This window comes from Mytilus californianus, unplaced genomic scaffold (genome assembly GCF_021869535.1).
Source record: "Mytilus californianus isolate M0D057914Y unplaced genomic scaffold, xbMytCali1.0.p SCAF_9, whole genome shotgun sequence".
Lineage (NCBI taxonomy): Eukaryota > Metazoa > Mollusca > Bivalvia > Mytilida > Mytilidae > Mytilus > Mytilus californianus.
This window is the reverse complement of record NW_026262745.1, coordinates 15427862-15454394: the sequence shown is the minus strand read 5'-3', so window position 1 is coordinate 15454394 and position 26533 is coordinate 15427862. Positions and strand designations below refer to the sequence as shown.

Genomic DNA, 26533 nt, shown 5'->3' with positions numbered 1-26533 from the left:
ATACACTAATATTTGATAGGATAACAAAAGGAAGTACAAACATACCACACCAAAATGTGCTCAAAATTACGAAAGTATTTAACCTGCTGAAATCTTACATTCTAATATCAGTGGCTGTACTTCGGAGAAGATATCAAATATCATAAGTTCATATGACTTTGATTGCATATTTGTTGAGAAGAAGCTCAAATGAACACTTCGCTAACTATCAAACAAAATCTGCAACTCTGTAGCATTACAAACAAAAATGTTCATTAAAGTGTTTGATCTTTGGGTGGGCGGGGGGACAAAGGGTATATAAGTAGATATGCATGTGAAGGATCATTGAATATAAATTTGGACATGGTTTATTACAACTCGCTCAGTGGTCATGAGAACATTTCGTATCATAGATGGGTCTTTATAGGCTGCGATAACCGGAACCAACATTGGACCATTTCACTAGAACCGTAACACCCGAAATATAAATGTAATTGCAAAGAAAATATTTAGTACATTATCTTTCCTTTGTGCTTTATTTGATTTTTTCGAGAAGATTATGGCCATGTGAATAAGTTCACAAACAATTGAAATTAAGACATAAAACAAAATTTAATGTTGGGAAAACAAGCCACATTCTGATTCACATTGGAATGCTTGTGTCCACGTTTGGTTCCAGCTAACTCAACAGGGAGTATCGGTTAAAACGTGGGTTATGGCTAGTGAGTGTCTAATCAATAATGCATACGGCGATCGTTGTTACTCGCATACTGTTATTCATGCTTATTGCTTTTTGACAGGCAATGCAATAACAAGTGTTTTACCGAATTTTGAACCGTTTTGACATACTACAGCATGAAAAAAAACGAGCTACGGTGAAATATAACAAGTCTTTTGAAACGTTCTTGCTATTTTACAGGTACGACAGACAGCTACTAATCACCAAATCATTAAAATAAATGTTTTGTTGTCAATTATTATAACGCTTGCACCATAATATAACAAACCACCGATGTACAGTTACTGCTTGATTGATAGTTCCGTCATAACATCAAATCGAACCTGCCAATCACTAGCCTTGGGTGAAGAGAAGGAGTCACTGAACCGTGACACAGCAATCGTTAGATATTCTTCGTGTGTACCTCACTTGCGTATGTTGAATGTTGCTGGTACTGTAGGATAATGATAGCTTCTCCGATACAGTGCTGATTTCATTTTGTCACGTGTGTACAAGATAAAAAGTACGGAGTTTGAACTGTTGAAAGCTATTATATCGAGTGGTTTTGTCCCGAGGAAGAAATATACTGTTTGATATCTTATTTAATGATACGGTTGGAAGAATGATAAAACACTCTAATCTTGTTATATTTAACAGAAAACAGCGCAAACAGGTAAATCTTTTAATCTTTAATTTGAAATTATTTTTTAAAGTTTCTATTAAGTTTTCTTACTGTGCTATATATATTTCTTTTCCATTTTTGTTTTTGTTTTATGAAATTGATTCGATTTATAACATTAACTCCAATTCCCTGTTATATTTTTCAGTTTGAAAATGTTAAACGTACGTAAAATTATTCTCACATACCAAATCAAATATGTCTATGTATTTGTGCATCAGTTTAATCTGATGAAACACGGACAATACAAATGGTCATCAAGTTACATGTCATTTTTGCACTAATTAACCTTTCAACAATTAAAAATCAGTTTGAAATCTAATTTTTCTAAGTATCAAATTCTGTTGCTTTCTGATCATAATCGATCAATTATAAACAAAAATAAATCTGCCAATGTTTATAGAAATACTAAAGTCATAAAATATTGTCCTGACTTAAAAACTTCATTAAATCAGAGGATGGACAATGGTCACTTCGAAGAATGACCAGCCCGGGGGTCAAGATCAAACTAGTGATATGTCAAATCTAGTAGATGGCTTAATTTTTACTGATGAATACTGGTAAAGGACAGCCGTTTTAATCATCGCCAGTCAGTTTAATGATTTTTGTACACAAATAGAGATTTATGTGTTAGACGGACATTTTTTATGTATGTTTGACCCTGGAATTTGATTGTTGTGGTCGTAGTTTTGATGTGTTTATGTGATTTTGTGTCTGATCTGCCCTGACCTCTTCAATAATGCTACAAGGATGAAAAATATGGAAAATTTCACTTATGTTCAGGTAATTTAGAGCGTTCTTTTGTACCTATAATGTGTTTGGTTTTTTTAAAAGGCGAAACACAAAAAAAGAGAAAATAGATGAAGAAAAAGGTATTTGGCAACTGTGGCTAACTTTTCGGGAAAAAAATATAAAATTGTTTAGTCTTTATATATTAAATATGACACTAAGTGTTGAGATTTGAACGTGAAACAAATTTATGGATCATATTCTAATATATCTATTTTACTTCGAGTAATAAGATTATGTGTTTCAAAAAAAATTAAGCGAGTCACGGATCAAAAAAAATCTTTGATGTCTGACTGTCAATTTTGAAATACAAGAAGCCTGTACAGATGGTTTTGTATTCAATTATGGCCACATGTTAAGAATTAGTGTTTTATCTCTTCCGCATCATTTGAAGTAAAGTATAAATAGTCAATATTTTATATACTTACTACATAAACAAGCTTACCTAGATAAGTTGTATTGATATAACCTGTAGGTAATTATTATTAAATTATTCATACAAATATACAATAAATGTGAGACTTAGGATAAATCTTTTCTTGAACTATATATTTTAAATTTCCTTCTTATAATGCCGTCACAAAAATATCAGTATGTCTGCTTGTAATGTTTATAAACTAAGGGACAATATATAAGTGTTTTTTTATATATCAAGAATTTACTATTCAGTATCTTATCTTCGTAGTGAAAGCGTTTGAATCTAAAAGTGAGAAAAAATTACAAGAACTTTTTCAACTGATAATCATGTGTCAAGTCTTGTCACTCATCTTTGTTATCCAGATTCTTGCTATCAGAATCCACATTAAAATCAAAAGGCTTGTTTTAAGATGTCAGTTGAAAGAAGCTAAAAATGCCAAACATTATAACAAGCACATGCAACAGAAAATTAGTAGATTATATAAACAGATACTTGTTGTTAGTGCAAAAGTAAAAGTGTTAAGATTACAACCAGATAAGACCACACTTTTTTTCTGACAATTTTACCATTCCCCGAAAAAGTGGTGAAAAGGGTATGAAAAGTTTTTGTCTCATTTATATGCTCTTTGTCCTTTGCTTATATACTTGTGTGGATACTTTGAATACATATAAATATGAATTTAGACTTGTACTTATTTAATTTTTTTACAAGAAATTTAGAACAAGTAACTAAAAACGTTATATCAAATTTTACAAAGATATATGGTATATCTCCACCTTTTTCGTTTACCATTCAAACGGATTAGACTGTATACATCTATTTTCCGCGAGAATTTGTAAATGAATTCAAGTTGAACAGAAATCTGATCCCGTTTAATATTTAAGCTTAAGTTTACATTTTGTACTGAGGTATGCTGCTAATATGTTTACCATGTATGGGGGAATAAGTCTTTTTAGAACAATCAAATTGCCTTCTGTATCTATACAAAGAGTTTTTTAATTCAGCTGATTTAGCTTTCAAATTGATGATGATCTCCTCTAGCATAGGCACTTGTCTCTGAAAAAAAAATCCTCTATATATCAAGTTTTAAAATGAAAACATACATTTATTTCAGACTTTGAAGAACCAACCTCGTTGCATCTATATAAATCAAATCAGCTGTATATTCAATATTTTTATTTGATTTGAATAAGGATTTTTAATCAGAAAAATAATCTAAACAATCAGTTTTGAAATATCCTCCATTAACACGTATGAAAAAACAATACCAGTCAATATTATATAATATGTTCTGTCTTATCTTTTTTTGCAAATAATTGTCAACCTAGAGATATTTATATACGACTGACATATTTACATACGTTTTCTCACTTTGATGAACTTGTCACTAGTCATCTGTACACGTCAGATACTAGAACTGACATATTTGGGGTTGTCTTGTATTCCGGGTGTAGATATGTTTATTACCTGTTTTTCTAGGATTAAAGAAAGTCAGAGAAAAACAACAAACATGTAAGGGAGTGATGACAAATTACAAAGCTTCCTGATGTACCGAAAAGGTTCCGAATGTACGTTTCGGAGAAATAAACATGACGACTTTGGTCAAATGTTTCGTTGACCACGATGACATGCAACTATGTTTATAGTAGACGCGAATAAAATTACGTTTAACTGCTTAAACCGATATTTACCAATGTTAACAAATGATAGTTTCTACTGGTATTTTGAGAGCATGGTTACGGAGAAAATTATACTGTATGGTCAACCTAATCTCGTTGAAATGATTGAGGTAATGTTTTATTGCACCTCTCATTAAATGCAAAGAACTTAAACCACTTAAGGGATGCTTTTTTTTGTGTAAAACTTTTCATATGTATGCTTTGTGTCGTCCTTGGTCAACTTGGTCATACATAAGTATGAATTTTAGGTATTCTATAGCGCTAATTGAGTATGGTATTAGCACTAAGTGTCTCGCTTCCGCTGACCAACTTTTGATGGACTGCAGATCAATGGCAGGCTTCGAAACAAGACGTGTCAATTATGAGGAGGCAGGGGGTAAATGTTGTACATTTTTTATAATCCTGTGTTGAAAGACTTTTTGTTTGCTTACCAATTAAATGACCAATACAACAAAGTAAAACTCACCAATCAGCCATCGGCTATATTCAGGGAGTCAAATTACTACAAAAAAGATGGGAGTGTGTTCATGGTGTTATTCTATATGGGAAATATCTTCGAAAAAAGGTAATACCACACAATTTTTTTTTTCAATTACAAATAATTACCTCAAATTACACAGGTCACGTGTCAAATTTCCTCAATTTTTGTATTCTAAAGTTCGTGTACGAAAAATTGAATATTAAACTTTTACAAACTGGTCACCAATGATTGATTATTAAGTGGGATAAAATAATCTCTGTGATAGTGGTTTTAATTTTGAATTAGGTATTTTATATTTCTAACAAAAATGTACCCTTTTGCTGTTCAATTAGAAGGAAGCTGGATACTTTACAAACCTACACACCGTATACATAGAGTTAGTATAGGACAATAGGTGGTTTACAACTTTAATAAAATTTGAAGAGTCTTAAAAGATGTATAAGACTTTCATTTATAAAGTTGTTGAGGCTTGAAAAATAAATTCTCCACAGGAAAAGAGTCTTTAATTTCGTATACAGATTTGATTTATATTCAGTTTAATCCAGAGTAAGATTCCCCTAGTGTAAGGATAATGTATGTTGTGCACCTTTCAACAACTTATGCACATTTTAACTATTGACCTACCAATAGCTTCGACGTTTGTTGATTTCTGTAAGTAATTTTAGATTATTACATGTATTGGGTTTTCATTTTGTTTGTTTTTGGTCTTTTTTGTTAATTGTTTTTTTATATAGCAGTATTCGTCTAATTTCAAAATATTAACTTACTATTCTAGAAAAGGTACAATTGGGAACAACTTCAGTATGTTTTATCACAATTTGATTTCTTGTTCAGTCTTTTTATATATCCTACTAAAACATATATAGACATATATATATTTAACTTTCGGGAAAAACACAAATAAAATCTTACAGGAGCGAATAAACCAATAGAACGAGGTATCTTGTTGATGAGATTTTAGTACCATTTGTATTGCTTAATTTTTCAGTTATCTTCGTAATATGCAGGTTATATAAACAATGGCCAAACGAAGAAATACGTGACATTAACCGACTTTTATTTGATATTGGTTCCTGCAAAAAAGAATAACAAAAAACTCCACGGTCATTTCAAAAAAGGGGGAGTCAAAAACTGACAAAATCAAACGTAGACTTTAAGCAAGTCATTTATTCGTCAATTTCTGTTTGTTCTGTCCCGAAAACATAACCATTTAGATGATAACCGACAAACCCATCTTTAAGTAAAATCTTCCAAACAATTTAGCGTAAAGATCGTCCTTAATCAAAATTTGTCTATTACTTGGATGACGGAAAGATCTTCTTCTGATAAAGAAAATAATAAAACGGCTAATAATTGGAGGTTATCAATTATAGGGGATTTCTGATACATAAACTCAAGATTTACTGACTTCTAGACTGACGGTTTTATTCGTCTGAAGGTCGTTTATATGGTCTTTAATCTTCATTTTGTCCCAGAAATAATCTTAATCGAATTTAAGTAAATTAAATCGATTTAAGTTCAAACTCATATCATAATTGAAGTGAGTTGATATATACTACTATTTGGGCATTCCTGGCCGCATGTGTCTTTTATCCTCTTCCTATTAGGGTTCATGTGCTACAAATTAAGCCCGAAGTTTATAGTTATTAAAAATATCATGGTCTGGGTTACTTTGTAAAAGACACTGTAACAGAAAAGAAACAACCTTCTCTTTATATCTAATAACTAGCCGCTTAAAGTTGAATTTCATAAACAACATACTTCTTTACCTAATATGTCTGTTTGTTTTGCTCACACATTGTTGTCAATATAATGGAATTCTATGCGACTGTCATACAAGTGAGAGGTTTAGCTAGCTATAAAACCAGGTTTAATCCACCATCTACATACGGAAATGTCTGTAGCAAGTCAGGATTATGACAATTGTTTTCCATTCGTCTGATGTGTTTGAGCTTTTGATTTTGGCATTTGACAAAGGACTTTCCGTTTTGAATTTTCCTTATAGTTCGGTATTTTTGTTATTTTACTTCGTACTATAAATTTTGTTAAACTTTGCATAACATTTCCTTTAAAGACATATTCCGAGATAAGAATCATTGACTTGTGATAAATTGAATATTCCTGTCACGTTTTTCATTATAGTTGCAAAAAGGAAAATTTAAAAAAATAAAAGTTAATTGCAAATATTTTAAGTCGACTGAAACATTTGGTTTCCTACAATGAACTTATTGGTGCATTCCATGACTTCCCATAGTTTGGTATATCTAAATGCAATGTCTTCAAACAGATTTAAACCACAGCTTGTACTTGTGTATAGACGGGAAACACACACTTCCTTTACACGTTCCAGTGCATGCTATTTGTTCGATATCGCGATCGTTTTAGTTTTTCGGTTCTTTTGAACCATATTGCAATATGTTGCAATGTCTTATAACACCTTGTCTTTGAACCGTGTCCAACGTTATGACCCCTGTCACCCTTGATTAGTTTGGTAACATGCAGACTACAAGTCGGTATAAACATGACCGGATGAAAATTACATGCATTTGAATTTAAAAGTTCAAACAAAATTCAAAGTTGAAACATTTTCATTGATGGGTTACAAGATTTGAAGTCATGCAGATCGAGCTTTAGTCAAAATGCACAAACACTTTAATATCAAAGTCGACAAGGAAATTATAGATGTCTTTACTAAGCATTTATAATACCTAAGTGAATCATTTTCTTAAGCCCTTTGGTGCTTTTAAGTTCTACAAATCTTTTGATGACGTTTACTCATTATGTTCAGTAATTATGTTGTCAGCTTCCAGCGTCGGAAAAGATTACATTTGATAAGAAGTTGACCAAGAAACTTCTGCAAAAACGGTAAAGAGAAATATTTTTGTCTTAACTTTTAGAGTCGCAGGTGCGTTAAAAGTCATTTTGAACTGCAATAGTGCAGCTTTCTTCAAAAACAAATTTTAAGCCGATTTTGGGATCGGCATCATTAACATGTATTAAAATTTAATATAAGATGAAATTTATGGTTTAGAATTTTGCATTAGTCTGCCCTTTTATTCCTTAACATTGTTTTTACTTAGGATTGGAGAAAAAGTTCTTACAACACGGATTACGTAATTTTGGTTAATGAGAAAAACAATAATTTTACAGTATTCCCAGCAAGCATATAATCAGAAAATAATATCTTCTTCAAGCTATCTTTGAAACTTTTTTCGAATCATTCTATCATTAGTAATAAGATAAATAGTGTCTGTATATCCTCTCAAACAATGCTTAATCTCTTTCTCTGTGTTAATTACATCCTTTGACAAAGGGTTCGTCCAGTTCAAGAAACAAATCTTGTATAATCCTGTAAAAAGGGGACCAACCACTGAACTCGGTCGTTATCATCAGATCAAACGGGAGCACAAAACCTAAAGCCCAATTGTTCGCACCATAATCGGATGAAAGTGTTATAGTCCGATTTCATCTGTTTGGGCTAATACAATACACAAACTGGACAAACTTGAAGTGAGCATCGGTAACAATAAAGAACACCCACGGTTAGATTTAAACCATTTTTTGTCGGGAATGTTTTTAAATTGTTTAACAAGCGATTTTAAGTGTGATGAGGGACAGTTAAAAGAATTCGTCACGGCCCACAATGAAAAAAGACGATCGCCTTTGGTGAAAACAACCAATTAATGTAAAATTTCCTCATTTACCGTTATGTCAAAATTAAAGTTTGTTTGAAAATATTACGAAAATCCGTCTGAATAGGGTTAGATTCTTTTTATTGATACGATTGGATTTGACTCTGATTTTGTTGATAAAGATTCCAGACTAAGAGATAGTTCATAAAGTAGTAAGTTTACATTTTTTTACATAATTGTTTAATTTGGAATTGAAAAATAACATGGAGGTATTTTTCTCGTATCGTACAGTCATCTTATTCTTCTGTATCTTCTCATCTGCCCGAAATAATTTAAATTGAAAAAAAAGTGTTGTCAATTTTTATCTGTATAGAAAATAAATTAATAATTAATGTAGATATTTTAACCAATTTTGTTACTACAAAACTGATCTGAATGATTATTGAACATGTTGAGTGACACACCGTGTTCAAGATAATTTTTCATAATCAATTCTTTTTTTTTTTTCAAATTTACAAAATTGTTGAAGATCACATTTAAACTGACCATTTAAACACCTGACCATTGAGATTAGTCAGTCCGCATTGTGTCAAGATTCTAAATTTTCAAATTTTACAAACTTGTTTATGAAACGATGCGTGGCCTTTGTCTAGGATTGTGTTCGCAGTGTATTTGCCATAATTGAAATTAAATATGATAATAATTGAAAGTAAATTGAAAATTTCTGTAAAATAATCAGAAGTTATCGCTGTCAATATTTGAAGAACTCTTTAAATTTCCGTCTTACATTATAGTGGTGTGTGTGTTCTGTGATTGTAGCTTTGATTTAGCAAGTAGTTATTATGTATAAAATCGTCAAATAGGAAAATAAATTCCATAGGATTTTAGATTTTAGGTGTGGAAAATCAATGAACTTTGATGTAAGTTAGTTTTTGTATTTTCCATTTTGAAATCAATATGAATTACATTTACTTGCATTCTGATGGGGTTAATCTGTATTTCTGATTGAATTTAGATACTTTTCAAATAATTATTTTTTGGTGATTTTTTTTTATCAAAGACCAACGCCGAATGAGACATTACTTTATATGTTTAATAAATATTACATTGCTCGAGTGCAAACCAAAAAACAAGTCTCTTTTTTTTATGTTTGTCGTTAGTCGTAGCACAACTATAAACACAGATTAACTGAGTTTGTGCAGCGTGCTCTTTTATGCTACTCTTTGATTGGTCTTTTGATATTTCAAATGTTCAATGTTAGGTTTGTGAAAAAAAATATCTGTAATTGATGCATTTCCTTTACATTTAGATTTTTATCTTTACATTCGTCAATTCCACGTCATATGGAAAACTATAATATCTTTATTTTCTTTGTACAGTTGATTAAATTACGTGTCTGCATCTTTGATAATTGGATTTGCACATATTGTGCATGGTTAGTGTTTACAACCAAATGTTCCCTTCAGCAAGGCATGTTTTGACATTACTTGTAAATTAATCCGTCAGTTACATCTGGTTAACGTAGATTAAATACACGTTTTTCATTTCTATAACTGTATTATTTGGGTTTGGTCTCTATGATGTTTCCATATTATTTGATTTGATTTTGCTTTATTGTCAGTCACTTGTCGAAATATACGTCGCTGATCTAATTTTGCCAAAATGGTTTTCGATTTGACCAGTGCTAATTTTGCATCAGCATAATTCCAAGAGGATGGTTTTGTACTACAGTCAAATGGGTTGATGCTCTTAACATTTTATTTTGGTTTTGTTGTTAATATCATTTAAATTCAACTTTTTGGGTTTTTGTAGTTCTAGATATCCCTGCAGTATACAATTTTTATTGTTTATAAAGACGAACTAAAACAGTTTGCAACTTCCATAATAATTCTTCGGGCATCATGACAAACCAAATCGATCAATAATGTTAGTTTATCAATAATCTAACAATTTCTTAATATTTTTCATCAGCAAGATACTAGAAGCGTGTACTCGATTGGTCCTACACGACTTTTCACTATGACTGATTAGTAGTATTGGAATCAATGAAGACTTTGAATTACCACATGTTGACAGTTGCATAATGCATTTGTTCCGTATTATAAATTTAATGCATTAATATTGTTATAATGTATGGTAGCCGCTGTAGGGCAAATGTGATCGATTTATAAATTTGTATACCTGATTTATAGTACGACTTCTCATACTCTGTGACAAAGTATAGTTAAGACCTTAGGATGTACCTTTTATTAAATTTACATATGGTCGATCATAAAAAAAAACAAAAAACAAATCTAAAGACTGGTATTTATTAAGCAAAAACAAAGTGAAAAAAACTAAATCGCGGCTGAAATGGGATGTCGGTTCGTGTAAAGTTTATGTTTGTCGGATCCACACGAACTATGATTTTTTCGAGTGTATATAACAAATGATTACCCTGTGGTTTGTTTTTTTTTTTATCATAAAAGCATGAGATGATTTTTCTACTCGCCGTTTACTCTCAATTTTATTTCCACACTTATAAATCAATCTGATCACAGAAAAAACAAAAATAAAAGAATATATTTTAGTTTTGTTGATTTTAGTTTACTTAGTCCATAGAAGTGACTGGGGGTATACAAATATGGTTACCCCACGTAAAATATTATGTCATGTGTTCGAACAGTGTGCCTCTGTACGCTAAAATAAACTCTGGTAGAGTTCGTAGTTGACCAGTTATGAGGGGAAATTTGAGCCCTAAATAGAATAAAAAACTCTTTTTCATGAAGCACTTTAAATGTCTTTTCCTTCATCCTTATCGACATACTTGTTTGGGCAATGTTTGATTAGTTCTTGTCCGTATCATTATTCTCTGTGTGAAATATTTGGCGCTGAACGTAAAGCAAACACGATCAAATTCATCAATTCAGTTAAGTTACGGCGAACTAAAAATTCTTTTAAAAAATGGTAAAGAGCAATATACAACTCTGAATATTACACTTATCAGTGCAATTTTAACAACATAAATATTAGTCTACATTAAATGGAAATGAACTTCGCACTTACACGTATTGCATCTATTAAAAATTGATGGTTAATCTTTAATTTATCAGATAAATCTTTACATGATTATTAGTTATTATTTAATAATTCCATACAAATTACAGGTCCATTTCAAATACACGAATTTCGCATAAAATCCGTTGAAATACGCATAAAATATTTATAGCCATTTTCATCAATATTAAAAGAAATTTGTACAATAAATGTATGTATCATACACCTGCTATTTAATTGAAAGTGGGAGATAGGTGGGATCTTCTTGAGTAGATTACAAGACTAGGCGGAGAGAGGAAATAATAGGTTTTGCAGACAGATACTGTCTTCGCGTAAAATAATCATTTTGCCACTTTAAATGCCGAATGGTTAGCTTTAATACCTATATCAGTAATTATATTTCATTCATTTGACAAGTTTTTTAACAAAAGTTTACAAACAATCCGTTAACTTTATTTACTTAGCAATCAGATTACATGTGCCATTTAATACTTAATGCCATTTTTCTGTATAAATATTGATCTAATATTACATTTGCAGGGATGTGTGGTATGACGGTCTGACCAACCACCGACAAAAACAGTGATTTAGCACACAGCCATTGCCTCAAGGTGTTATACTGATCAGTGTCTAATATTACACAATCATTAATTGGAATCATAAAAAAATGTCGGATTTTAGAAAGAGTTACAAATAGTCACATGAAAATTGTATTTCGTGAATTATTCAGATTGGATTTGAAAATGATTGGATGAAGAACAAAGTATGAAGCACTTTTGGACAGTATGGATGTTGTTAATAAATTTAGCTTTAAGTACATCAGATGTTGTGTATCATGTTCCGGAAGAACAGAGTGCAGGAATTTTCATAGGAAATATTGCATTCGATTCAAGCTTAAATGTTAATATGAGTGATGAGGATTTTCGGACGTTGAGATATAGTTTTTTGACTGGCGACAGTCAGGTGCGTTCGATGTTCACACTTAATCAGTCAACTGGGAATTTGTACACAACAGATAAAATCGACAGGGAAACAGTTTGTCAATATTTAGAATCATGCTTATTTTCATTTCAAACGGCAGCACAATCTACAATCAAAAGTTTCTTCAAGAAAATAACAGTCAACATTTTCATAGATGATATTAACGATCATTCACCTCGTTTTGATTCCACCAAAATCGACCTTGAAATAAGTGAGTCTGTTCTCGTTGGTACAGCATTTAACATTAACGGAGCAAAAGACCTAGATACCAGTCCAAGTTACTCCCTACAAAAACACATACTGGAACCAGATAATCTTCCATTTTCTCTAATATCAATCAAAAATTTAGATGGAACTTCTGTTGTAAGATTAATAGTCGGAGGGCCGTTAGACCGAGAAATTCGCAATTCATATCAACTCAAAATTATTGCCCAAGACGGTGGTCTTCCAATTCGAAGTGCTGAATTACATGTGAATGTGTCGATTCTTGATGAAAACGACAATGCACCAATGCTTAGCAATTCAATTTATAACGTTACAGTGAAAGAAGGAGTAAGTCCCGGCTATGTTGTATTGAAGTTACAGGCTTATGATCTTGATTTAGGGCGAAATGCAGAAGTTCGTTACGTTTTAAGCCCTGTTCAGTCTGACACTATTAAAAGCTTGTTTTCTGTCAATGCAACGTCAGGTGAACTTTATGTGCTTAGTTCTTTGTCTCACGGCACATACAAAATTATTGTAGAAGTTAGTGACATGGGTCAACAGCCTCTAACGACACAAACGCATGTTTTTGTAACGATCGAAGATACCGGAAACAATCCTCCAAAAATTCATGTAAATCTCCTGAGCGCTGGTGATGTGGCCAGTATATCAGAGGGTGCCACCATGGGACAAGCAGTGGCGCATATCGTCGTGGAAGATCATGATTCTGGAAATAATGGAATTGTAGCATGTTTACTGAATACCAAATATTTCAATTTACAAGGACTGGACATAAATGAGTTTAAAGTTATCGTAGTAGAGCCGCTCGACAGAGAAAAATCTCCCTCACACTTAATAACAGTGACTTGTCGTGATGCGGGGTATCCACCGCTCAGCTTCAGTCGAGCATTTTCAGTTGAAATTTTGGATGTAAATGACAATCCCCCTATTTTTAGTATGAATGTTTATTCTGCTTCCATAGCAGAAAATAATGCTGTCGGGGACTCCATAATTCAGGTTGTCGCAAATGACGATGATATTGATAAAAATGCACATGTTCGGTACATGATACCGCAAATCAACAGTTCTCTGGTTCAAATCGAATCAGAGACAGGTCTTGTTCGAACTAACGTTGTATTCGACAGGGAACTTATGCCAAATGGATTTACGTTTAGTGTAATCGCCTTCGATGGTGGCAGTCCTGCGCTCTACGGAACTGCAACTGTTTCGGTTAAAATAAATGATGTCAATGACCATACACCAGAATTCGCAGAGAATTTATTTATATTCATTGTTGAAGAAAACGTTAAGTTAGGCTCAAGGATTGGGAGCCTAACTGCATTTGATCGTGATGAAGGTGATAATGGGAAAGTAGTATTTTCCTCCGGAAGTGATACAATATCGTCACCGTTTGTACTCTACTCTGATGGTAAAATTAAAACAGCGAAACCTATAGATAGGGAAGTAACTAAATCGTATAACTTTACAGTAACAGCATCGGATCTAGGAAGTCCAGCACGCAGTAGTACAGCACGTATTAACATTTTCATCGCTGACCAAAATGATAATTCACCTATTCTCTTATTTCCAACGACAAATAATAAGACAGTTAGAATCCCAAAGACTGCTTTACCAGGTACTGTTGTTTCAAGGATACGTGCGGTCGATCCAGACGAAGGCATGAACGGATCACTTGAATACTTAATTGATAGCAGAAATGATTCCGGTGTTTTCCTTATATACCCACAATTAGGAGATATAGTTCTCCAGAAGAGTGTGGGACATCTATCTGGCAAGAAATTTATCTTGAGTTTGATCATTTCTGACCGAGGTATTCCGAAAATGTCTAGTTATGGCAATCTAGAAATTATAATCGGGAGGGAAGACACTTCCGGTCTGCAGACTAACATCGTGATTGTTGTTGCACTTGTCGGTGCTACAGTAATAACGTCAGCTTGTATAGTTGTCGCTATTTGTATCGTTCGAAGACTTGATTTTCATAGAAGAAATTCCAAAAATAAACAAATTGCTCAGGTTAGCAATTCTACAAATTCAAACAATGTGTTGATAAATGACAATGGTGCTACAGACGATCAGAATTCAGAAAATGAACGAAAAAAGAAGGAAGTTACTTTTGCTTTTCATGTTATTGATAACCCTCAAAATCAGATGAGATTTGAAACAAGAACCAACATCAATGGCCCTGTTGGAACTTATGGGGTGAGTATTAATTTAATTATTCAGGCTCAAGTTAATTTTCGGTTAAAATTGTATGATCTTCATATCTTCATTTCTGAATGGATCCTTTTAGGACATACACAACCATACAAATTACGTTACGTTATATAAAACACTCAAACATAAAACATAAGCAACACGACGGGTGTCACATGTGGAGCAGGATCTGCTTACCCTTCCGGAGCACCTGAGATCACCCCCAGTTTTTGGTGGGGTTTATGTTGCTTAGTCTTTAGTTTTCTATGTTGTGTCATCTGTACTATTATTTGTCTGTTTGTCTTTTTATTTTTGGCCATGGCGTTGTCAGTTTGTTTTCGATCTATGAGTTTGACTGTCCCTCTGGTATCTTTCGTCCCTCTTTTCCAAAAAACACCCACCTCAAAGTCCTCCTTCATTCATCAAAAGAGGATCAGCTAACGCAAGAAATGTCGCACAGCAGTGTAGCACCTATAATTTTGTAGATGGCATAATGACTGCAAGGCAAACTTTCTCAACCTTCCCCAAACAATGCTTTGTTTTCTATATATGACAGTCAATTGTTCAACTGGGGCGTCAAGTAAACATAACTCACTCAATTTTATCATTGATTGGGGGCGGGATTGGACTTCATATTGAGCATCTACACATGCATATGCACAAATATAATTTATTTTTATCACAAGTAATTGGAGTTAAATTTGGAATTGGATCTTTCATATAATACAAGTGAAGAAAACACCTACCTGATATAAAATGTCAGCGGTGTACATGGTGTATACCTTTAATAAATTGCAAAGTTAAAAGTATTCTCAAAATAAGCAAATATAAGCAAATATATCAAAGGTGTTTAAAATGTATATATATGGTGGCAATATCTATATTTCGTCTGAGCGGTACTGTAATATACGTTAGTTTGTTTTTGACCCTCTTGACAGCTCTGTGTCATAGTTTTGCGTTTTATTAGGCAAGGTCTGAAAGTCAGATAGTAAACAGACCACTTCATATCGCTTCGTCCGTCATTTTATCGTCAGTTGCCATCTGCATTAACAAGCATTTCATATTTCTGAAAGATGTTTGACACGTTTGTCATTCTCATGTGTGAAATCGATTTTCCAGATTATGATTTGGTATATACTACTTTACCAGATATTTTTTATGCATCGATCATTGACCAGAAAAGTAACAGCTAATTTTACAAGTGAAAATACCAGTTTTCTCGACGGGACGTCCAATCAGTAGAAATCTCTCACCACGTGGAATTAATTCTATAATGAAGAAAATTGTTTTCATTTCGGTCGTGTTTTATGCACTGAAAATTAAGTATTTATTTTGTTATCTTTGATTGGGAAGATGGTTGGAATAGATCACCTATTTGATCAATCAAAATTTGAGTATTTTTGATAAATAAACTATTATCAGACACATATGATGAACATCAATTCAGCGCAATTTGAACTGGGTCTAATCAAACATTTCATATCAAACCGGGAACAAGATAATTGAATTTGATAGATGCGTGCATTTTTACAATTTCTGACCGAACTTCCGTAATAAAATGCAGGTTTGATGAAAAGTCCTGTCTAAACAGACTGTTTTGAACCTTAAAGTTATCAAAACTGATAAAACTTAATCTAGTATGATTCTTAAATACGTGCTTTTCTAAATAATGTTTTTGCTTATCTCAGAACTATCTTTTCTCTATCTTTGAAATGTAGGATAAAGATCTATCAAAATGTATTTTCTGCCGAACTACAAAAGATTCCAAAAAACGTGTTTATAATTTCATCGACACAGGAAGACAGAACAATTCGTCTTATTCCAGTTTAATGCCAAAACTTTCTCAAAATATGTTTTAACGTCTTCTTTGTTTTGGACCATTTGTTCTCAAATTTGCATGATTAGGTATTCCAGTTTAGATTTGCCCCACATGTCTGTCCAAATTATAAATTAATCCCGCCTATTTCCTTCGCAAAAGAATGTGTAGTATTTCTAAAATAGAAACAAAAAGGATCTACAAATAACATGAATCAATGGAGGCTATATTCTTTCAGTTTCAAACTTCAGATTTAACATTGCAATCGAAGATCTTGTGAATTCAATTGACGATTTGTTGGGCTGTTTTTTGCACTTTGGTGTAGTTGTTGTCTCTTTGACACGTTCTCCATTTCCATTCTCAATTTTATACTTTATATTTTTTTAAATGTAAAATTTTTATATATTAAAATTCGTTTTATAAAACAAACAAATAACTCCGTATAGCATGAGTATCTACACTTTTGTTATTATACAAACAGATAAATTGTTTTTCAACAGCAATTTAAACGTACTGAACAATTACGAATAAAAGTGTTAACCCTGATATTAATTTATAGATACACAATGAAAAAAGCAAGAAAATCATTATTGTCAACACAAGTATTGGACATAAATGTGATTTAAATTTGTCAGAAACTTACTAAAATTGTCGACATATTGATTTGAATAAACCACATTTGTACTTTTATATACTGCCTATTCAAAGCTTTGAAATTCTTCTATGTTATCTTGGACCCAGAGGCAAAGGTTTATTTTTGATGGCGTAATACTTTTCAATTTGGAAAATATAATTTCGCGCCTGGACTGTAAAGATTTAATAACATTCGTCCATAAGATCTCTTTAAAATTTTGATATTTCTTTCAATTTATAATAAAATTCCCTCATTGCTTTGACAAAAAGCTAACCGAAAAATTAGAGTACAATATTCTATATCTGCATACATACAAATTGCACACGTTTTTATTTACAAAAAAAATCTTGAAATAAACAATATACATTGCAAAACTTTGGAAAAAGGAGATGCTGAAGCTGAAGGGTTGATTAGTATTAACGCTAAACAAATTCTTCAGACAAACACAACAACATCTTAAATTTTGGATTACGGTCCTAGTTTGCCACAAAGGATTTAAAACTTATGTGTGTATTGAAATTTTTGATCAGTAGGTTTAAAATTTCCCACAATTTAACATGTGAAAAGTCGAAAAATGTATTCGAAAGTATATTTTGAATGCATTTTGATTTTGAATAACGATATTGGAATTTTCAATGTTAAATAATCCTTTCCTCAAAATGGATATATAAATAAGACATTGACAAAATATTAAATTTTCAAAACGCATTAAACCAAGCTAAATTAGACAAATATGTACATATTTTTCACACTCAAATTATTTCTTTGTATTTTCGTTTTTAAACCGATTTATTTAGATAAAACTTTTACGTGACCATTACATAGATAAATCTGAGCTGCCCTCTTGATCTCCGTAAAATGTGGCATGTTGATCCGTATTTGATATGCTTATTAACTTGGCCGTTAGGTAGTTAGAAGTTAAACGATGACAAGACACCTACTTAACATTATAATATATACAAATGATAAAAGATGACTTATGGCTTTCTGAATTGTAAATTTAATCCTGTGAAATCCGTATCTGTTACATGATCTACAAAAATATTTTGGACTGTTTTATTCATCGCTTGTAGATGATATTCAAATTCGTTTTAAAACAGTGTAGGTGGGATTAAAGACGACCAGGAGTTTGAAGGACTTTGAATTCCTAAAATGCTCAATACAAAGTTTGGAACATTTTAACACATACATAAGACCAGGCTATTTCATGTGGAAACCTTAATATCAGGAAATATGGTGGATATAAAAGAATAAAAATCTTGCATCACACAAAAAATCGTCATAAACTTCAATGAGCTTACGAAAACAAACTGACAAAAATACCATTTAAAACAAGAATTCAAATAAAATATAAAATATTCTGGTAAGAAAAGCCACAACCATTCACCTGGTCGTAAGATAAGGCACAATAAAGTATAATATCTACTTTTAAATTTAATGGGCTATAATGGGCTGAGAAGTAGGAATTACTTGGACTTTTAAGTAATTAAATTCATTTTATGCATATGAGATTGAAGCTTTCGCCAATGTTGTCACGTTTTTTTTTTTTTTTTTGTCTTTTATAAATCATTCTGAGTTTCTTGATACTTTTAAGTTCACTTGCAAATTATAACAAGTTTATTTCTTGTAAGTTTCAAGTTGAATCAATATATTAGATTTCAAATGATTTTCGAAACTTATTTCCACATATAAAAAAATATATATCAGATCTCACTTATTTTTATTTTCGAACTCCTTAGAACACGATTGTGGTCTGAATGAAACGTAATAAGGGCTGTGTTTGGATATACGCCTAAGGCAGCCTCTGGTTAACCATAGGTACCTATGGTGATATTTTATAATAACAAAATATCAAACCATGGGTACCCACAGGTACCTATTGTCAACCAGAGGCTGCCTTGGGCGTATATCCAAACACAGCCAAGGTTCCGGGTAGAAAATAAATTAATCATGCGCACATAACTATTTTGACAGTTACATTGAACCTGAGGGTAAAGTCCTGGATCTAACGTTCTCTTATCCAAATATCGGCAATATTTCATGTACTTAAAACCAGATTGTTGCCCGGAAGACTTGTTATTAAAAGGCTTCGTTCTGATTTAGGTTAGATATGGCGGGAAAACAATACATTTTCCATGTGTCTTGGTTTAAACCATCAATTTCTTCTGATACAATCTTTTTTTGTTGTTTCCTTGAAAAATATTTTGAGCATTAACCATAGAATTCAAATGCATGAAACAAAATTACTTTAAAACAAGGACCAAATAATAGTCTTTGAACGAACAGAAGACAATGAAAGGACGATTTATAAAATCCAGCCTATATCTTCGTACTACTGTGGCCTCATTTTGCCACCTTTCTATTTATTTTCACTAACGAAAGATACACATTTCATAGAGATTATTGGTACCAAAACTTTTATTTCGGGCAAAACGGAAAAATGATGTTGAATTTAAGGTTCCTGTTTTTTATATTTATTTATGATGTTTTTTGTTTGTTTGACTTATGGACAACTGTTAAGATATCAGGAGTAAATAGAAAGCAAAGCTATCAATTGGGAACGACATTTTACTTTGATTTAACGGGAAATTTGCGATAAAAGGGTTTGAAATAATGAGCGTCAACTGATTATATTAATGAATACATAAATATAATTCATAAGTTGGGATTTGTGTAGTATAATATGAATTTTTTAATTTCAGGACACCCTTAACCAAAAAATATTAAGACATCAAGAAGACAATAATAGCGAGACATCAGGAGAAACAAACACAAGTGACAGTGGCAGGGGACTAAGTGACGATGAAATCAATTTACAAAAAGGTTTGTTCTGAACTATAAACAGCTAGTTTTTATACGACCGCAAAAAAATTTTTGTGGTCATATATTGGTATGACGTTGGCGTCGTCGTCGTTGTCGTCGTCGTCGTCGTCTTCGTCGTCCGAAGACACATTGGTTTTCGCACTCTAACTTTAGTTTAAGTGAATGGATCTCTATGAAATTTTACCACAAGGTTCAATACCACAAAAGGAAGGTTGGGATTGATTTTAGGGGTTATGGTACCAACAGTTAAGGAATTAGGGGCCAAAAATAAGCATTTTTGTAACTTCCAGACATAACTTGTGTGTTAGTGAATGGATCTCTCTGACATTGTACCACAAGGTTCCATATCACAAAAGGAATGCTGGGATTGATTTTGGGGGTAATTGCCTCAAAATTTTAGGAATTAGGGGCCAAAAAAGGGGCAAAAAACAAGCATTTTTCTAGTTTCATGACAATAACTTGTGTGTAAGTGTATGGATCTTTCTGAAATTGTACTACAAGGTTCCATATCACAAAGGGAAAGCTGGAATTGAGTTTGGGGGTAATTTATAAAAACGTTTAGGAATAAGGGGCCTAAAGGGGGCCAAAAATAAGCATTTTTTCTAGTTTCCAGACAATAACTTGTGTTCAAGTGTATGGATCTCTCTGAAATTGTACTGCAAGGTACCATACCACTAAAGGAAAGGCTGGGATTGATTTTGGGGGTAATTGCCTCAAATTTTAGGAATCAGGGGCCAAAAAGGGGGCAAAAAAACAAGCATTTTTCTAGTTTCAGGACAATAACTTGTGTGTAAGTGTATAGATCTTTATGAAATTGTACAAGAAGTTTCCATATCACAAAGGGAAAGCTGGGTTTGAGCTTGGGGGTAATTGCCCTAAATGTTTAGAAATTTGGGGCCAAAAAGGGGAAAAAAACAAGCATTTTTCTAATTTCCAGACAATAACTTGTGTTCAAGTGAACGGATCTCTCTGAAATTGTACTGCAAGGCACCATACATTGTAACACAAAGGGAAGGCTGGGATTGAGTTTTGGGGTGATGAATCATAAAAGGGTTCAAAAAATTTGTGGGGGGATTTTTTTTTTCCTTTTTTTTCTTTAAAATTTTCATTTTTAAATTGGTTATTTCTGATTTATATATAAAAGCAAATAATAATGATATGGTTTGAATAGGTATATTAAAAGAATTTTAAGTTCTTAGACCACATTCATTCTGTGTCAGAAACCTATGCTGTGTCAAATATTTAATCACAATCCAAATTCAGTGCTGTATCAAGCTTGAATGTTGTGTCCATACTTGCCCCAACAGTTCAGGGTTCGACCTCTGCGGTCGTATCAAGCTGCGCCCACCTCCATATATCATCACAAATATCAATAATATAAAAATAAGAAGATACGTTTTCATTGCCAATGAGACAACTATCCACCAGAGACCAAATAACGTAGAACTATAGATCACCGTATATCAATTTGATTTTCTTTGAAAATGAATTTAATACACTGCATAAATTTTACAAATCTTGGGAGTTTGAAATTAAAACCAAACCATGTGTATTGTTCTGAGAATAACTTTTATGATGGAACTTATATACGACAAGGCGAAACATGTGTGAACAGTAAGATGAGGAATGTATCATAGCTTGAAACTAGTATTTTATAAAAAGATATTTTAAATGACATCAGTATTTCAAGGTTTTGTCCTTTCTAAATAAGTGTCATATTGAGCTATGCTTACTTAAAGACGATTTAATCAACATCTTCCAAAAGTCACACCTCAGTAAACCAGCAATGCAATCAATAATATTGTACCAAAAAAACAGTCCTGCCAGATTTACTGTTGATCTTTTAATTTGATAAGCAATATCAAGCAGAGAAGATACAAAGACATTGATTAAAAAAGTGAAAAAAATGATGAAGTAGTTTTGTGATCTATTTATACTTCCAGATTTGCTATTATTTAAAGTGACTTCGATTGAAAAAATAAACATGAATAAGATATTGAAAGAAAGTTCTATTCAAGCTGACCCGGTGTCGATGATTTGTACAGTCGTTATGGTTCAGTAACCATAACAACTATGGCTCGATTATTCCCCTCTTTTTAGGGAAGGGGATCGAATTTTACATTAATTAGAGATTCTTCTTCCGACAGTTTTGCTTGTAACGATAGCACTTTAGTTTTCTGCTACGACACACCAAAGCTGGTAGACTGTTAGTCCTTGGGAAGTTGGAGTATCAGTCTTCCAGTCGTCAGTCTGTCGACACTGGTAACGATTTGATGAACATCATGTTTTGGCAACCTCTAAAGGACCCTACAATATTTTTAGTATTTTCCGCTCCATCAATTTAAGTAACATTGGACTATTTATGACTGTCAAATGTAGTTCTGTGTTCATGATGAACAAAACTATATAAAAAAACCATTTCGAATACAGTATTTGGTGCGTTGAACCTTCGTTTTGAAAGTTAATGACATTTGAGCGAGCATGCAAATGACTCGACTGGGAAAAGTATGAATAATTTGTTGATTGTAAGATTCTTACACAATGAAAACATATATAACTATATATTTCGTATTATAATATTTTCAGGGAAGGATCGGCGTAGACAAACAACCAACATCCATCTGCATCCTAACTTAAAGACGTCACATCCGTTTTTTCATGATGGTCGAGTACCTATATCGCCAATAGATCATCCAAAACGACTTAAATTTTCATTCGACCAAAATGCAACTCCTAGTCCAAATAAGGAGATGGAAATCATAGGAAATACATTTTACTATCATCCAAAATCACCGTCGTTTGAAGAGGATAGTGGATCTACTTCCGGTATACACACAATTGATGAAGATGTCCATAGTGTTCATTTCGCGAATAATGTCGTCTGATAGATAATCAAAATAATTCCAAAATGTATCTGTGATATATAAATTTATTCATAACTATTTCATTAATTTAACTAACAGTAACACAAACATATAGTTTCATTTGCTTTTGTCATAGTTTTATGAGGTTATCCGATTTCCACAGCAACTTGCGACAAAGAGCGTCCGTAATATGAAGAGGAAACGTGCAAACCACAAATCAAGTGCACGATTAAAAGACCAAACAGCTATCAGAAAAAAAAGAAGTAGATATACAAGGTATTAATTTATTTAAGCAAATTCAGAAGTACAATTGTGTTAACATACATCAAGCGATTGAAAATTGTTATTCATCTTTCTGTCGGACGACCCGCTAAAAAAACTATTATAGATAACCAGAAAACCAGAGACGTATAGTTCCATACTGTGTGTCTCCTAGAAAACTGAATTAATTACAATTCCTTGTACAATCTTATATCTTTACATTAATAAAGAAAGCAAAACAGATGGGAGAAACAGCAATACAAATCGACACAAATAAAGAAAAAAAAAACAAATATGATATATACATTTTATATTCCTAATACCATAATTTACACAACTTCTTACGCAATGAACAGCTTTACTGTGTGAATAAAAAGATGTGAGGTGTATACATTTTTGTTGATAACATACTGCTGGTGCATAACTATTGTTTACCAAGATTCATCGAATTTTGATATCCCTTATTTTTAAAGTAAATTTGCCTGTCTATTATTAATTTTTTAATCTACAACTATGTGCTGTCTTTTTATATATTTCAAAAGTCATTACAGTGCAACGTATTGTTTTATATATATTTTGTATTCAGTTTTCACCATCAGTCTGATATATTGAATCGACATTCTATTTTTAGAAATGATATTGACTTCATGTTACTAAAAATAGTAACATCTAGTCAATATCATTTCCAAAAATAGTAACATCGAGTCAATATCATTTTCAAACTTACACTATGATTTACATATGTAATATGTAGATTAAAGACTTTCACTCAGTCAATACGTTATATATGGACCTGTTAGATTATATTGAACCTCGGACTTCGTCCTCGGTCAATATCATCCGAACAGGTTCATATATAACGTATTGACCTCGTCAAAAGTCCATAATCGATAAATATATATTAAAAAGACTTCCTTTTTATTGCAGTTTTAAAGTTTGATGTACAGAAATTTTGATGCTGGACATTAACTAGATGATACCCAGACACCAAAGACACCAAAAACATCGAATGTGTTCATACCGTACAATGTGATGTTGATATATTTTATGGAAGTAGATATGTGTCTGTTGTAGTCACAACCCTGACAAGATCATGTTGGAAACTAGATTTACTAAGAAGCACCCTGTTTTTTTCATTATGGATAAAACTCAAGACTGGTGTTTTTTAATATGATATATGTTGAACTTGGTAATTGAATTCTTGGCTGAGTGTATTCAGTACAGAAACTACCTCTATGTACCTAAATACTCCTGTAACTGGTCTTCCCTCTCATACATAAGTATTAATACAATCTATGCAAAAGTTGTCAAGGTTTAAACACCTTCGTAATCCAAATCATTGTTTTAGTGTTCAATTTTGTGTTTCATCATTTATATTCCGTCCATGTCATTAAATTTATATGTCATTTTCATCATATGTTCTAATACCGTAATTGTTATGATTTTTTTTCAGTTATTGACAAATGATGTCCTTGTTCATCACCAAGTTATCTACTAGAATTATATGACCATACTGAAAATCACCGCTAGTGGTGATACATAGTGCACAACAATTATATCATTGCCTTGCAGTATTACTCAGAATATGTTATACTAGAAAACTTAAGTGGACTACAATCTAATTAAAATACAGATCATGTATACACACTTCTCTTACATGGGATCTTTATAACCGAAGTGTGGATGCAGGGTTTGTATTTCAATCAACTTGAAGTAGACCACGAATCACAGTTTCGTCATGACATTCATTTACACCGCTCTTAAACTTCAAAATTATCAAAATAAGCAGTATATTGCCTTTGTTTCAGACAGTCGATCTTTTATTGGCTTCAAAAAGTACGTTCAATAAATTGACAGTTTTGTGAGGTATTAAGTCACAGGGTAATGTTTGTATTTTGCAGTTCAAATGATTTTTTTTCTTTTGCATCAAGTGATATTAATTATCCTGGGACTCTTTTAATTGCCAGAGGACAGCAATTGATAAAGCAAAAACCGACACTGTATTAATCATACACAAATGGGAAGACTTCATCAATCTTCCCCGAGTTTCTTTGGACACAATATTAATCGCCACCGGAATAGGACAGATTTAATTTTCCTGTATTTCTCTATTGATTAACAGCTATTAGTCATGTCGAGTTTACATTGCTGACCCTTCGTACTTAAAACGGCGATAAAAAAGAACTGGAAGCAACAAAGATGAGTCAAAGTAAAGATTGGAACAATCTTGTCTTTTTGTATCGGTTTCCCTATCTTTGTGTGAAGATCATCGGATAGCATTATCTGGATGATATCATCTGTTGCTCACCTACATCAGGATGATATCATCTGGTGCTCACCTACATCAGGATGATATCATCTGTTGCTCACCTACATCAGAAATAAAATCGTTATGAGATATTGGATGGGTCTTTGTTTTGGAATAAAAAAAAAACAAATAACCTCGTTATAATTGTTTCGATAGAAATTTCTTGCTTAAATCTATACCGATTTCCGACATTTAAAAAACGCGGGATATAACGTATTGGTATAGTATTCCTGGTCTGTATATAAAGCCCGTGTCGATATTTTTTTTTTTTATTTTCGTAAAGGGAAATTAATGAAGTTGTTGCTTTAGATGTTAAAACGATTTCCAAGGGAACAACATGTTTTTTACATCATATTATTAGTCTCGGGTGATATTTTTAAGCATATCTGAGATGAGTTGCACTCATCTGACGGATACTCTTTCAATGACTGCGTTCAGCCTTCTACGTTCAACTAAAAAAATGATTTACAGACGAGTGTCGATAGTACCTAGAATTTTAAGTGTAAATTAAAGCCTTCTCTAATAAAACAAAAGAAAGATCGCCATACTGACTCCGTCATTTTTGTTGTTAGAAAGTATGAGCAAGTTCTGAAGTAAGGCAAATATATAAAGAGACGTTGATATTGTTTCGTACTTTTGTATGTTTTGTGTTGTTTCACATCGTTTTCTTAAATTATATTCTAACATTTTTCATGTCAAATTTAACATTAATATAAACTCAGCCAACACTAAATACTTGCCAAGGGCTGTGCAATATATATGTAACAAAATAATGAGATATTAATAAAATAATAAAGACATGATTTGTAAACTTTGTTGCCTCTTTACTGTTCTTGTAAAACATTACTATGAAAATCCCCATGGCGTCTATGGTATAAAATCTTCCACTATATAATTTCCTCTTGATTAGATAGAGCGATTTTTCTAATTATTTAAGTATACCACCACACAGATTTTAATTAAATGTGGGGGCAACGTGCAAAATTCTTCACGTTCAATTTGAACACCAAGAACAAATTA

General features: G+C 32.3%; 1 protein-coding gene across 1 annotated transcript; it reads left to right on the top strand.

Moving 5' to 3' along the window:
* Window positions 1-1127: 1127 nt before the first annotated feature.
* LOC127714853 (protocadherin gamma-A7-like) lies at window positions 1128-26324 on the top strand. The gene is made up of 5 exons (XM_052220884.1): window positions 1128-1370; window positions 11952-14813; window positions 19960-20080; window positions 22667-23220; window positions 24133-26324. The coding sequence occupies exons 2-4, from the start codon at window positions 12177-12179 to the stop codon at window positions 22963-22965; spliced, it is 3057 nt and encodes a 1018-aa protein (XP_052076844.1). The 5' UTR covers window positions 1128-1370; window positions 11952-12176; the 3' UTR covers window positions 22966-23220; window positions 24133-26324.
* The last annotated feature ends 209 nt before the right edge of the window (window positions 26325-26533 follow it).